Below are 16,106 nucleotides of genomic sequence, written 5' to 3'. Positions count from 1 at the left end.
TGTGTGGGGGGGGGGGGGGGGGGGGGGGGGGGTGTAAACTTGAATCTGCACTATGTTAGCAAGTTTTCATGTACATTTCAACTCATCTGGCCCAGTGATTCCCAAGAAGATTTTAAATGACCCCACCCTATTTTTGTGATTATCTCCCATTTCAAAGTAGCATGGCCCTTCATTTGAACAAACTTGAATCCCCTCACCTAAGGATGCTTTGTACAATGTTTGATTGAAATTGATCTGTTGGTTCTGGAGAAGATCTCAAAAATTTGTAGGTGTATTTTCACTATTATCTACCCTTGGAGAAGGGTGTTGCCCTTCATTTGAACACACTTGAATCCCCTTCACACAAAGATGCATTTTGTCAAGTTGGTTGACAAACAACTGGTGGTGTTATTTGCAAATAGACCCAAATGGAGGGGGTGGCTCTCTGTTGACAAGGTAAAGGTAATTTTTGTAAAACCCGGGACACTTCCCCCACTGAAACAAACAACAGTACTTGTTTCTCTATTTTATATCATCATTATTTAATTGCAATTTCAATCATACACATGTTCCAAATATGTTTTACTGGTACTGATGAAACTTCTGATTTTGCTAGACACTCTCATTTTGTGTATCACTTTAGATTACACTTTAATTGCTTTATCCCTTAATCCTTGTGGATAAGGCATTCAGGAAGAATGCGGTGTTGTGTGTGTTTATGATCTATTCTCAACTTGCTGCTTTAAGTATATCCTAAGTAAATCTGATAACTACAAACAGAGCCACCAGTAGCTGGCATTTTTGCTGATGTTTTGACATTTAACAGCAACTATCCATCACCACAGATAGTAACATACAAAACAATAGTCTTAAGATTCCAGAAATGGCATTAATAACGTGTATATTGTAAATGCATTCTTAAAAAAAGAAAAAAATCTTTCCAATATAAATACAGTTTTATTTCTTCCCTCACACAATGTAGCATTCACTCAATGGCATTTAAACAGGAAAAAAAAACCTTATGAAATTGTTTACAGTCATTAGTGAATGACAGTCCGTCCACTACACTTTATATACAACAGAGATAAAGTCATTATGATACCACTTTTCCACTGTCCTCTTTCCCTTGGTATCGGCGCTTTCCGTGAGAAAATGGTACATAACGGTACTTAATCATATGCTGAAAAAAAAATAAAAATGAACATTTGAATATACAAGATTTTTTATCAGAATCCAACATGGATATTCTCCCTTTTGGTATACTATTATTTGAATAGCGGTAGTTGGGAATTCCACCGAGTTTACTAACAAAATCTACAGACATTATCAACACTTTATTTTTGTGTATATTCAGAATGAAATTCTGAGTTACTTCTTTTATAGTTACTCTCTTGGGAAATGCCTGTTAACCATGCTTGATATGTAACAACTATGACAAAGTGAAAAAACAGTTATGGAATAAAACCCTTCTCTCAGATGTCTTGCTGTCCTAATTGTTTAAAACATATTCTTTGTATATTATGAAAAAATGAGGCCCATGGGCCATCATTCAACTAAACAACTCTCATCATAGCCCCACCATGGACCAGGGAGTCATAGTGTGTTACATCTATATCTTGCATCTAACCATGGATCTAAACAATACGAGAATGTTAGCTTACTAATTTGAAATATTGTATCCTCTTGAGAAAATCTATATCCAGTAAAGAATTTTCTACATTCTTTGTAATTAAATCCTTACCGTTGCCCTGCTCTAGCCACAGGGTGGCATGTTTGCCCAAACTTGAATCTAAACTACAAGAGGGTGCAATCATCTTAATTTGAGAAATATACCCTTGTAATTGTTTGAAAAGTCTTTGATGCAAGTTTTGGCTTTTCTGGTCCAGTGGTTCTAGGAAATGATTTAAACACACCATCCTAATTAAATTATTTCCCTTTCAATGAAAGATTGTTTCTTTATTTAAATAAATATGAAAGTTCTTTAGGGGCTATATCAAAAGTTCAATATCTGACAAAAAACTAAATTCACATAGTTTTCACTGAGACCTCCCCCATCAATAAAACTAAATATGATGAATGTTGAACCTAATCGATCAACAAGTACATGTAAAAACATTATTTTAAATAACACTCTGTATACCTTTTCTACTGTTATTCACAAATGAACGTTTACATTGTCATTAAAACTATTAAATGTTCATTAAAATGTAATATCATTATATGGTTTTTAACAGTTGTTTGTTTTTTTTCTTTTCCTCTATAAAAGTGTAATTGATGTCGGAAGACAGAAACTTACATGAGATTTTATCCCCCTCCCCCTAACTATTTGAATTTATATTTTTCTCCGACATTGATCTTTTGATCTCGTCCCTTACCCTTGAATAATTTGAGCCTATTTTCACCTGAGTACATGGAATGAAAGCAATCTCCCAAGTGTTTACTTTACTTAACAGAGACGCATCAGAATTATAAATTTCTGCAAACCAAGCATATTTTATCTTTATGTATTCATTTCTTACCCTAATTTGCCGCTTCATGGTTATCACAAACAGGATGATGAAGTACATAACTAAAATAGGCCAGAAAACTGGAATATTCAGGGCTTCAAAAAATGTGCATATCATTGCCACGACAACCGCCTTACTTGCACTATACCTACAATAAAGAAATGTAGTAGAATTACATATATTAGACGAAAAAGAAAAAGTCAGCCTTTTCAGACATTTTCATATTTTGTAAAGATGATCAATTTGGATATTTGACTACAAAACAGAGTTCCACGAATAATACATCTTAGTACAAACATACTTCTCACACAGAGTGTGCTCTCTTTAAGGTAACTATTACACTACATTATCCATTATATCATCTATTAGTTAACAGTCCAACTGACAGTTTCTACATATGCTGGGATATAAAACCCAAAATTAATAAACTTACCAAAACTTGAATTCTGGTAATCTCCTCATAAAAGGTCTGAATTCTTCATTTGACTTTGTTGGGAGAGATGGACCATCCTCTGTGACAGAAGAACAGATCAGTTTATTCACTCTCACAGTATCCCAAAAATGTGATCAATCACATCTAAGGTTGCATTTTAGAGGCAAAAAAATCCTTCTTGTAAAAAATACTGACCATCATCATCTTGCTCCTGAAAAGCTGGATCAACTTTGGGTGTTAAAAAGGCAATAAACTGATTTAGCTGAAAAATCCCCAAGGCATATGTGACTATATACCAGCCCTGTAATGCAAACAGAAGTTCAAATTAAACTTTCCAGTGCTGATAGTCAATGAAATACTAGTTACACTTTCCAGGGCTGATAGCTAATGAAATACTAGTAACGCTTTTCAGTGGTAATCAATATTATTTTTGTGCAGTGTAGATAAATCAAAGGAAGGGAGGTAATGAAATGTGAGTTATTGCACAAATAGGAAAACTTTAAAAGCATTAATAGATTTGCATATTTTATAAAATAATCTAAACTAGATACCTGTAGTAAATAAACTCTGAGTCCATATATTAGAAATAAAACAATTGTACAGGTCCATCTGAAAGCAGTGTATGGTGTGGCCTTGTCCAGAAGGTTTTGTTTTGTCTGTAAAAGAAAAAGAGGAAAACAATTCAATGAAATAAATCATATTTATTTTGTACAATATTGTTAATAAGACCTCTCTTTTTGAATTTAAGAACTTCAGAAGGTATTATACAACAAACTGATACAAAGCTTTATAAAAGCAACACAAAGATTTATCAGTAAGATTTGTTGTACATGTATACACACCTGTTTTGAACATGAATTTAAAAAAAAAAAAGATATACTGTTTGTTTTACTATGCTTATTTTAGTAGGATTCAAATATTAGCAAGAATGCTAATTCATGGTTGCACTAAACTACGAAAGTTTATTTTTTTCCCCCCATTATCATACAAACATGAAATGCTAAATCATGATTAAATCTAATGGTGCATCAGCTCAGCCTGGACCAAACTTTGCACATTAAAATTTGTATATATCTGAATGTTTTTATCATGATTGTGACATTTTTACTTTGAATTTGACTGTATGATAAATCCAAATAAAATGTGAGGGCATGGAGCTCAGGTGTCCTCCTGTGTGATAAGCAAGTTATCACAAGTTATCACATGGACTCCATCCAGCTTCACTGTATGATAAATCCAGATAAAATGTGAGGGCGTGGAGCTCAGGTGTCCTCCTGTGTGATAAGCAAGTTATCACATGGACTCCATCCAGCTTCATTCACTGCTGATTTAATAATAAAATCACCAAATATGTCTGTCATGCCTGGGTTCATTTTATAATTTCTATCTCTGGTGAGGTTGTGGAATCATAAATTCATGTTATTGAAACTACAAACAAGTTTCTGAACCTTTTCCAAGTGCATCAAAGATTTGAAAGAGTACATAGTATATATATTATCTATCGTACTTTGTGTAAATCAAATTCCCCTAGTAGTTAGTGGCATTATATAACTGGCCATCCAATATTGGTCATTCATATTTGCAAGTGACAGAGGGAAGGAACACTATCCCTTTTATAAAAACACATTCATGTCAATCTTCTTCACTATATGTGCAATATAAAGATGAGAACCCCATAAGTTGAAAGAACTTGTGTTCAAACCGTTTGTATAATATGTACTTATACAATAAAATATGTTCAAATCAATCAATCTTCTTCACTAGTCCTTGCTAAACAGACAGCATATTCAAGAACGACAGTATACCAGAATTCCTTGCACACAAGTCATTTAGAGAACAATTTACTCGTAATAACTATTCATATCTACTGTGTACCTGCATTGGTCGAGATCTGTTGCTGTGCAATACGCAAGTTCCGAGTTACCCAAAAGTTATTTCCCTTTGTCGAACTCTTTTGCATTTTATGACGTATGGTGGGTACACAATGTATACATTATATCGTAGACTGGCATTGTACATAACGATTATGTACGATTAATGTAATAAAAGCGTAACTTTTGTTTATATCAATCACTGGTATGCATATTCTGGCCATATCAAGCATAATTTGTTTGAATAAGATCATCAAATTGGCTATTGAATCATTATTCGTTTCCTCTTCTACATGAGTGACGCTTTTATCAAAGAAAGATGGCAATTAACAATATTTGTTTGAGCCATTTTGTTATCCAATACTCATAAACTCACTAAAGTTGCCTTTTCCCTGAGATAGGATGGTCTCAGAAACTCTGGATATCATCTTTTAAGAAATAATACAACGATAGTAATTAGCAAATGTACCCACTGTCATCATATTTTCGTCATAATTTACGGAAGAGTTCGACAAAGGGAAATAACTCTTGGGGAACTCGGAACTTCCATATTCATCACATCCAATGCCTTTGCACGATAGATATAGTTATCAATTGTAGATTGTTTTTTAAATATAACATAGTGATGAATCTTGAAATCTGCAATTACTTTACTGATGTTGTATAATCAAGACTACAACACTGACAATAATGTGTATAGAGTCTTAGCCTCTACCTCTCCTACTCTTCTAAAAAACTGTTGAACAGCCCCTGGGGGTGAATGTGTTGGACTCTCTCCTAAATCTGCCATTGTAAGAGTTATCAATCAACCTGTAAACACAAAAACTATATTAGAAGGACATTTCCATAAAGTGAATGATCCTGACACGTCATAGGAATACGTTATACAGGACAAATATACACATCATAGGAATACGTTATACAGGACAAATATACACATCATAGGAATACATTATACAAGACAAATATACACATCACAGGAATACATTATACAGGGCAAATATACACATCACAGGAATATGTTATACAGGACAAATATACACATCATAGGAATACATTATACAAGACAAATATACACATCATAGGAATATGTGATACAGGGCAAATATACACATCATAGGAATATGTTATACAAGACAAATATACACATCATAGCCTGATAGGAATACATTATACAAGACAAATATACACATCATAGGAATATGTGATACAGGACAAATATACACATCACAGGAATACATTATACAAGACAAATATACACATCATAGGAATACATTATACAAGACAAATATACACATCACAGGAATACATTATACAAGACAAATATACACATCATAGGAATACATTATACAAGACAAATATAGACATCATAGCCTGATAGGAATACATTATACAGGACAAATATACACATCATAGGAATACATTATACAAGACAAATATACACGTCATAGGAATACATTATACAAGACAAATATACACGTCATAGGAATACATTATACAAGACAAATATACACATCACAGGAATATGTTATACAAGACAAATATACACATCACAGGAATACATTATACAGGGCAAATATACACATCACAGGAATACATTATACAAGACAAATATACACATCATAGGAATATGTTATACAGGAGACAAATATACACATCATAGGAATACATTATACAAGACAAATACACACATCATAGGAATATGTGATACAGGGCAAATATACACATCACAGGAATACATTATACAGGGCAAATATACACATCACAGGAATATGTTATAAAAGACAAATATACACATCACAGGAATACATTATACAGGACAAATATACACATCATAGGAATACATTATACAAGACAAATATACACATCATAGGAATATGTTATACAGTGCCACAGAGAACCATTTCATAATTTTTTTGAATCCAAGCCTAAATAGAAAATAAATATTTTAACAATTCAACTTAATGATGGTATTTTGTTATAAATACATGTATGTGTAGATTGTTGTTAAAACCAAACTCTACCTGTAACGTGGCATCCTAAAGGATTCATTAAAGTCGCTTGGTGTGAATAACGGTTATTTATTACAATTATAACTATGTTATGCATCTATCACAATTCCCAATATCCAAGTGTGTTTTACCTAGGAATATTAAAATGTTATCATTTTCCCTCTCGTGGTCTATTGTGATGACATGAGATTGTGACAATATGAGGTCACAAGAGTCAGGAAAGTTTGCATCTTGTTTATCTGGAATTTTCTGGGTGGTCAGTTAATTAATATTAAGAATTGTCCTTTGTCCTACATCAGGAAATCAATTATTGCACTTAAATAATATGTACTAAGTGATTAAAATGATGCTTAAAAAATCAACATTTAACATAATTTGTTAGAGCAACTCTGAGATGTTGTTATATATTATGTCTCTGATTAAGTTAAAGAAAAATAAATCAAAACAAACATTTTGTTTTGTTTTGTTTTATACTGCTTTTATTTTTGTTTCTTGAATGTAAAATATCTCATCCGAAAAGGTTTTATCAAATTTTGAAACTATGTTGAAGACCATGAGTCCAGGACTTGCTTTCAAAATGTCCTAGTACTTAACAAACAATCTTAATTAAAGCTTGTTCTCAAATTATTTCTTCAAATGTCTTTTGATGAAAAGACAAGTATAAAAAAATCTATATATATATATAAAGCTATAGCTTTATAAATCTATTTGAAATAGCTTGATTAAGCTTGTTTATATTTAATTTCTAAAGTGCAATAGCATAGCCAAAAAGTCACATAATTTTTGAATATGCCTATACTTTGAACTAATTACAACTCTGTTCTAATTTGAGTTCAAAACAATACTAATCGTTTTAAGAATTTTCAAGAGAAAAGAATTTCTTTTGTGTTGTTAACTGTCCACTACCAGGGATTTGACTGAATTCCTCAGAAATCAGAGGAAAACTGGTCAAAAAGGGAGGAAAACACCTCACCCTACCTGGAAAAATATCATTTTCTGCCACTTTAAATCAAATCCAGAGTGTTTCAATTTGTTCGAAAATTGAGCAAATCAGAGGATTTCCTCCGAAAAGAAGATAAATCACACCCCTGACTACACAGTTTGTTGGAGCATAGATACTGCAAGTATGACGGCTTTAGGGGCGAGATCAAAAGCTCAATCATGACAATGTCTGACAAAAATCTAAATTCACATAGTTTTCACAAAGACCCCCCTCCTCCTCAAAACTAAATATGATGAATGTTGAAACTAATCATAAGAACAAGTAAAAACATATGAGTACAAATAACACTGTATATCTTTTCTGTTTTAATATTCACAAATGAAAATGTACATTAAAACTATTAAATGTTCATTAAAATGTAATTTTATCATGTGGTTTTTAACATTCATCCGTCTTTTTACACTAAAGTGTAATTGATGTCCAATGACAGATTCTTACGGGAGTTTTTACCCCACCCACTCTCCCTAACTATTTGAATTTGGATTTTTATCCGAAAATAGACTGAAATTGATCTTTTGATCTTGCCCCTTTATACAATGTGGAATCTGATTGCCAATCCACTTTCATTTGATCCCCACCGACTCTTATTTATATTGAAGATTGGATAACCTTTGCTTAAGCTTATCAACTTGATAATCCAAAACATTTGAAAATTTTGAATCAAAATTCTTCCAAAGGGATGTAATTTAGAAGTATTTTTTGTTTATAATGTGTCATACAGAGCACAAGAATGGAATATTTTCACTCAGTGAAATACTATTTTTATGCTTTTAGAAATTGATTTGATAAAAGATTTAAAATAGATAAACAAAGCAATTTCAAATAGCTTTATAAAGCTATATAAGTAAAGCTATATAACTATTTTATAAAGAGATTGCTGGAGCTGAAAGAAACAAGACACTTCACCCAAAATGCTTTATAGATCCAAGAAATGGATTTACTCTTTAATTAAAAACACCCGTCATGACACGACATAATATTGCTGGCCAAAGTAAATAAATTTTGATCTTATGAGCTCATTATAGTTACAAGTAACAGAAATATGATAACAGTTATTGACCTTTAACAGCACACACGAATATTATCATCACAAACATCACCTTTAATTTGCTGCCGAAATCCTGATCCAAATTATCTTTCTTTCTACGCTTGTTATATTTAGATTACTGAAGAAAATATCCACGTATATGTTTTAATGTAAACATTTTGATTAATTTATTTATCGCCACGTCCAAGTTGGCCGGGTATCTTTAGTACTTCCGGTTGCACTGGCGATACTACTACTTGACCCAAATGATATCCGGAAAATTCAGTTTAGCTTTATGGTAAAATCCATGGATATCATGAGCATAAACAACGAATGTAAATCAAAAGCAAATGTTTTACTTTCAACGTAAAAAATGTTTTATACATCATTTGACAGACAAGCGTTAAAAAAAATCGTCATTTTTCTCTGTAAATGGATCGAATACCATGAGGATCGAGTTAACCGATGTTATAAAAAAAAATCATCCAATCGTATTGCAAGTAAAAGTATGGAAAGCTAGTAGTGTGCATAAATAATTGAATTGAATTCTACTGGATAACTAAATCAACAGCACCGGGGTAGTTCAGTGCCTGTGGTGGAGAACAAGAGCTTGCTTGTCTTCCAGATTGTGGATATATCCATATATATATATATATATATATATATATATATATATAAGCACGAAAACCCAACAACACCCTACTTTCTTAAAGTGTCGGATCTGAGAAGATACAAGGCCAGTAAAGAAATTTATAAAAGCACTGAAAAGGCCATGACACTGTTGGTTATTTAAAACTCAAATTTTCGACGCAACCCGCGTCTTTAAATTATCAAGAGACATATATTACATAAACAAATAACACACGCCACGAAAAAACAAGTATCAATAATCTACATTGGTAACAAGAATGATACGCTGTTAATTGTACCGAGTGATAAAAATGGTGGTTTCGTTGTAAAGCGTGTTTACTGACGATCGGCAATATATGACGATATATATATATATATATATATATATATATATATATATATATAACGCTCAGCATTTTCTTTGATTTTATGACATAATATGGAGACATCACCATTGTCGGTAAAGGGCTGTAAAAATTAGGCCTATGCTCGGCGCTTACGGCCTTTGAGCAGGGAGGGGTCTTTATGGTGCCACACCAGCTGTAACACGGGACCTCGGTTTTTGCGGTCTCATCCGAGGGACCACCCCATTTAGTCGACTATTACGACAAGCACTTATTCTAACCCGGATTCCTACGGGATTAGCATTTTGAAGTGAGAAGCAAGGTTCTTTCGGATATTACCTAAAAACGGAGGTACCGTGACACGACATGCGTTGGCACGATAAAGAACCCTTACTGCTACGACCGAAAGCGCTAACCATACAGGTCTAAATTTGTGGCCCTTCACCTACCAGTGGTGGCGTCTCAGTATGAGTGAAACATTTTCGACGAGACGTAAAACATTCAAACAAACAAGCAAAATTTACAACTTTTCAATATCACTATTCCTCACGATAGGTTACATGAAAGGTGAAGATAACAGTGATCAATCTCATAACTCCTGTAAGCAATACAAAATCGAGAGTTATACAAACACGGACCCCTGGACACACCAGAGGTGCTATGAGATCGAGTAAGCATCCCCTGTCGATCGGTCACACCCGCAGTGAGCCCTATATCCTGATCAGGTAAACGGATCGATTTATCCGTAATCAAAATCAGTGTGCCAAGAACGGTCGAACAATCGGTATGAGACACGTTAGACAGCATTTGACCCAATGATAGGTTGTATTGGCAAACTAGATCGTTATAACGACCACATAATTTGCGAAATGCTGACTTTAATCGAGACTGTTGAAACCCCTTTACCATCAACTTGTTTGTCAGTAGCTTGCCTCGATTTAAAAACTGATCATACGCAGAACAAGCTCTTGTGTATCGAATCAGTTGAGAGATATAAACACCATAGGCAGGTGATAATGGAATATTGCTACATAAATACGGGAAGTTGACGATGGAGAAGCTGAAATCATCCCGTTTGTCACACAGCTGAGTTGTCAGTTGCCGTTAATGCCTACTATCAATAAAATATCAAAGTATGAAGCAGAAGTGGACGACTCTGTGGTGTCCTTTATTTCGAGCTCACAGAGATATATCGAATCAACATATGAATGAAAGTTATTAGTGTTAATAGATAAAACATCGTCGATATTATATCTAAATGTCGAATTGAAGGCCACAGCAAGAAATTTTTTCTTCTCGCGTAGAGAAGTTTTTGAATAAATTCTGCTTCATATGAATATAAAAACAGGGCAGCTAACAAATGAGCACAATTCGTGCCCATGGGAATTCCAATAGACTGCTGGAAGACCTGATCACCAAAGACCACGAAGATATTGTCAATGAGGAACTCTGGCATATTTTTTATTTCAACTCCAGAGTACTTGTGGTGGAATCAGATTGTAAAGACTAGGCTTTTTGACATCATAGCTGCTGCTTCATTAAAAATTTAACATGGAAATATCCATGGATTGTGATTGCACTCCCATTAGAACTACGCATAAGTACTCTAAAATTAATGTTAAAAAGATTGCAGGAGTTCCTCATTGACAGTATGATGTAAGTAGTACTACTTTGGTGATTAGGTCTTCCAACAACAGTCTGTTTGAATTAAATTCCCAAGGGCATAAATTGTGCTCCTTTATTACCTCCTGTCTTGTATTTTTATGAGCCAGAACGGCTTCTTCATGAGAAGAAAAATCCGTTGGTGTAAGCCTGTGGCTTTCAACTCAACATATATAGATACATGTATATTGACGATGTTGCTCATTTTCATTCATGCGCCGATTCTATATATCCCATTGAACTCGAAATAAAGGGCACGAAAGAGTCTGGATATTTGATTGAACATTGATGATAAATAGCAAACTAACAACCGAGTTTTATGAAATCAGTTTTTCACTTCAGCTTCTCATTGAGCGCCGTAATGCGTGTAACAATATCTCGTTTTTATGTCTCTCAATTGACCCAATACTCGAGAACATGTTCTGTGTGTTGTCAGTATCTAAACTGAGACGAGCTACTGAGAAATAAGTTGGTGTTACAGCGGTTTCAATAGTCTCGTTTAAAGACCAAAAACCAAAAAAAAAACCCAAAAACACCGTACGGTTTCTCCACGGATCAGTGAACGTGGGCGGAGTTTATCAATGGTCAATGTTATTTACCTGGAATTTACCTGGCCAAGAGATAAGTTGTGTATATTTTTATGATATACACAGGAAACTTCTCAGGTTATCACAAATTATGCTTAGTGTCTTGATTTGTGCAAAAAAATTTTTTTTTAAATTTCTACCTACATGCATACCGCATTTCTATTTCCCGTAAACCTTCAAATTTGGTCATATTTATGTATTGCAGATAACAGATTAATTTAGCCCATTTCTAAACCTGTGCTTTTTAAAACTTCTAATTCAACTGTTATATATCGTATATAAATGATTTTCTAAATATAATATTACCCGGCGTTTCCGAGCACTTCCTGGTGTCCTGGGAGTTCGCGGTGTCCTGGGTGACATTTCGCAAAGTCTATGGTCGTTATAATGATCCACATTTGCAAATACAACCTACCTATCATTAGGTCGAATGTTGTCCGACTTGTTCGATATCAATTGTTAGGCGTTCATTTGGACAACGGATTAATCCTGCATTTACCTGATCAAGATTTAAAGGGTATATGACCGGTTAACAGGGGACGCTTACTCGTTATGGCGGATGTGACAGGTCCTCCTAAGCGACCGATCCCACCGCTGGTGTCCAGGGTTCACGGTTGCTCTACTCTTAATTTTGTATTCTTGTTAGGGTTTATGAGATTTACTAATATCACTGTTCTTTATTTTCACTTGTTCATGCTCAATACTCCATTGTCACAATGGATGATTTCCTTTTCAAACATACATGATAATATAGATAATAATAACATATTAAATATCGACATTACATTTTGTATCGTCCTTTGAAATCTAATGCCTAGTTTGGTAGCTCGGTTTGATCGTGGGTTAAAGTCAACGGTCTAGCAGGGGTAAAAATTAATATTTTTCCAGATTTCTTTCTAAAACTGAAAAAAAAAGTAATAAAATTGAAAGTATTACTAAATTTCAAAATACAATAAAAAATTAAAGGAATACCCCAAACCTGAAATCCTGCATTTACATATAATAGAATCATATAGCGAAATCCTTTTCCATTTGATGCGTCCAAAGTCTTGGGTATCATATAACCAAAAGCCTACGTCACATGAGGGAGGAGCTATCTTAAACACTTTATAGAATATAATTAAATGGATACCATTTTTAGGATAAAATGCTTCCGACACTAAAATACGATAAGTTCACAGTTCAAAAATTGAAGCTATGGTCGGAACCAACATTACAGTAAAACCCGGAACTAAAATTATTATTTTAAAGTTATGACTGGAAAGCGAAATACGCAGAATCCAGCATTTATGAACTTGGGTCACAGCTAGCGTTTGTTATTGAGCTACAGTGCGTCAAACTTGACCCATTTGCATGTTGTACGGTCCGAATTTCGAAAAAAAAATTCCACCTTGTACAATCGTTGTTAAATCATCGCACGTACGTATTTACGTGAGTGTATGACATATCATACATGATTTCATCTGTTTTAACCAAAATTGTTTGATTTTAGATCCTGTTTACAAACAATTGTCACTCAGGCCAGTCACGTGTCCAGTTAAGACTTTTCGGTGGTCTTATCTGCGTAAAACTATGTATTTTGTTACTACAGTACTGTGCCAAAAGTTCAAGATAAACAAATACCGCTAAAATAATTCATTATTCTAAGCTCTTTCAGACCGAAGTCTAAGTTGTATACATCATGTTGGGATTCCGTTGATGCGAATGGGGCTATTCACAGATGCTTATCAGAACTGTATAATTTATGCGTACCGCTATATTTACCTTTTAAGGTGGGTCCTTAGTCCTGGATTTTTGGGGTTTAGGTAGCATTTTTTTGTTTGGAATCAATAAATTAACATTCAGAGTAATGATAAAAGGCAAAACAGTTAAGGATTTCCATATTAATTTTCATTACACACACCACTAAAGTCATGTACCCCGATGTAGGTTTTTATGAAATTCATTGGAAACAGTTATTTGTTGTTATTTTAATATAAAAACAACAAAATATTTTTTGAATTGCATTTATTTATCGGGAAACATGTCAATAACTAAAACACATGTCATTTTCAATATGTTCATCAAGTTTTAGAATAATATGTGCAAAATTATTGAATTAGCATTATTCTCCAAAATGTTAAAAAACAAACAAATGTGGATGCATTTTCCTTATAGCATGGTTTACATATCATTTTTTCTGTTTATATTAGTAGAGTTACATCTGTTATAGTTATTTATGGGGGAAAATCCATACCTTTCCTTAATAATTTCAAATCTATAGCTTCCAGATTATGTATACCCCCATAAAAAAACTGAAGTCTGGCACATTACAGCTGAGCTATTTAAAATCACTCGGGATTAAAATTTTATGTAATTTCATGAAAAGACAGATAATGATTCCTTATCACTTTGGTAAAATGTTTGCCAAAAATAAAGGAAATTTATCACATAATGGACTTGATAAATAATTTAATGAAAACAGTTATTGTCCTTGGATTCAATATTTTGAAACATATCATTGACTATTCAAATATAACAAAGACTTTTGAAATATTTTATGGCTAACAAGATATTTTACAATAACTATTGAAAAAGATTCCAACAAAATTTATGTTCCTGTCATTAAATCATTGACTTTGCAAAATCCTCTGACGTCACAGGAGCGTGGAACTACGTTAAATAATCTTCTCACCATTTTCTTTTAAAAGGCCAATGTTTTCAAGTATGTAATTATGGGAAAGTGAATAACTTTAAATACTCTATCATCTGCTTTAAAGTAATGTTGTTAAAAAAATAATAGAACATCGGACCATACAGCTTTGAAATTTACTTACGATTTATTTGCATATTAATTTGTCTGTTGGTGTCGATACAACATTACATCAATAAATACATACTCATGTCATTATAGAGCGCCAAATTAACATAAATTCAAATAACTGAAGATATCTATAATTATCTGAAGATATTGCCAATTCATATATTGCGACAATAACTCAAATAAGGATCTCTTCAAATAATTGATGCCATCTTGAATTCATAATTATTGCGCGCATTAAGTGAATTTTTCATAGCATTGATTATTCCGCTGAATTGATGAGCGCTATAATTGAATTGTTGCTATCTTCAAATGAATTGATGATATCAACTGATGTGCATTACAATTTTAGATTTAATAATAATTCAAATAATTGGGAAATCTCTTGCAAATGAGAAAATTGAAATGATACGACAGGTACATATTGCAAAAATCTAGAATGCAAGACGATTAGTTGTGCTGAAGAACAATGACAACATTTTTCAATGGGGGTCGGGAACTTCTAAATGAAACACCAGCTATTAAAAGTTTGTTTTCTTTTTTAATTATTATCATTATTAATTACAAAGTATTGATTCTGACATAAAACATGATGTTATCAGTAAACACAAGACTAAAATGAATTCTTGTCACAATTAAATGATGCACACTTACACTTCAAATCACACAAAGGACTGGAATGTCTACTCTACCACAGTCAATGCAACAAACATTCATCACTCTACATATTTACACATTACAAGTCCACACATTAGAAGTCCACGAAAATGATCTAAATGCAATACAATTTCCCTCAGTCAAAAATACAAGCAGGTGTATAGTAAAAGTTAAATATACCAGTATATAGAATATATAGATAAGTAGATCATTTGTTCTCTGAATGATACACAGGTGAAATATAATTGTATTTACATAGATTCATCAAGAATCATCAGTGCATGCATCAAGTATTGCATCACAATGTTCAGTATATTGGCACACAAAAACTATATCACAATTCACACGATTTATATATAAATTAATTTGCCATAATGCTAATTTTACATCCATCAGTCATTAAACAATCTAGCTTTAGCATTGCTGAAAATGAAAACTGCCAGGACAATAGCTTACATATCTAAATAAAGGAATGGTCTGTGGGAAGTGTCTATGTAGTCTAGAGCCCAATTAATCCAAATAAATTCTGGACTTCTCTGATAATGACAATAATGTTGTATGGACCCCCAAGTACTGAGTTTGTCACAGACACCA

General features: G+C 33.2%; 2 protein-coding genes across 3 annotated transcripts in view; both read right to left on the bottom strand.

The window, feature by feature from the left end:
- Positions 1-916: 916 nt before the first annotated feature.
- LOC125647839 (protein RER1-like) lies at positions 917-9,097 on the bottom strand. Of its 2 annotated transcripts, XM_048874671.2 has the most exons (7): positions 8,906-9,097; positions 5,506-5,600; positions 3,471-3,575; positions 3,115-3,220; positions 2,920-2,998; positions 2,499-2,634; positions 917-1,159 (listed from the first exon to the last, which is right to left on the bottom strand). In XM_048874671.2, exons 2-7 carry the CDS (start codon positions 5,578-5,580, stop codon positions 1,073-1,075), a joined length of 588 nt encoding a protein of 195 aa, XP_048730628.1. In that variant the 5' UTR covers positions 5,581-5,600; positions 8,906-9,097; the 3' UTR covers positions 917-1,072. The 2 variants fall into 2 exon arrangements, with proteins under 2 accessions (XP_048730628.1, XP_056012383.1); XM_056156408.1 differs by having other exon boundaries at positions 917-2,634; positions 8,906-9,091.
- A 6,279-nt stretch (positions 9,098-15,376) lies between these two features.
- The window catches only part of LOC125647852 (clustered mitochondria protein homolog), a 22,604-nt gene continuing 21,874 nt past the window's right edge, over positions 15,377-16,106 (bottom strand). Inside the window, exon 36 of the mRNA XM_048874677.2 lies at positions 15,377-16,106. This exon is cut by the window's right edge and continues 313 nt beyond it. The gene's annotated coding sequence lies outside the window, so the exon portion shown is untranslated.

This window comes from Ostrea edulis, chromosome 1 (genome assembly GCF_947568905.1).
Source record: "Ostrea edulis chromosome 1, xbOstEdul1.1, whole genome shotgun sequence".
Classification (NCBI taxonomy): domain Eukaryota; kingdom Metazoa; phylum Mollusca; class Bivalvia; order Ostreida; family Ostreidae; genus Ostrea; species Ostrea edulis.
This window is presented reverse-complemented; position numbering and strand designations above follow the sequence as displayed.

Coding starts and splice junctions, on each gene's coding strand:
- LOC125647839 (XM_056156408.1), bottom strand. CDS start 5,580: ATGGCAGATTTAGGAGAGAGTCCAACACATTCACCCCCAGGGGCTGTT. Junction 3,221..3,470: donor TCAGAGTTTATTTACTACAG/GTATCTAGTTTA, acceptor TTTGCATTACAG/GGCTGGTATATAGTCACATA. Junction 2,635..2,919: donor TTACCAGAATTCAAGTTTTG/GTAAGTTTATTA, acceptor TCTTTATTGTAG/GTATAGTGCAAGTAAGGCGG.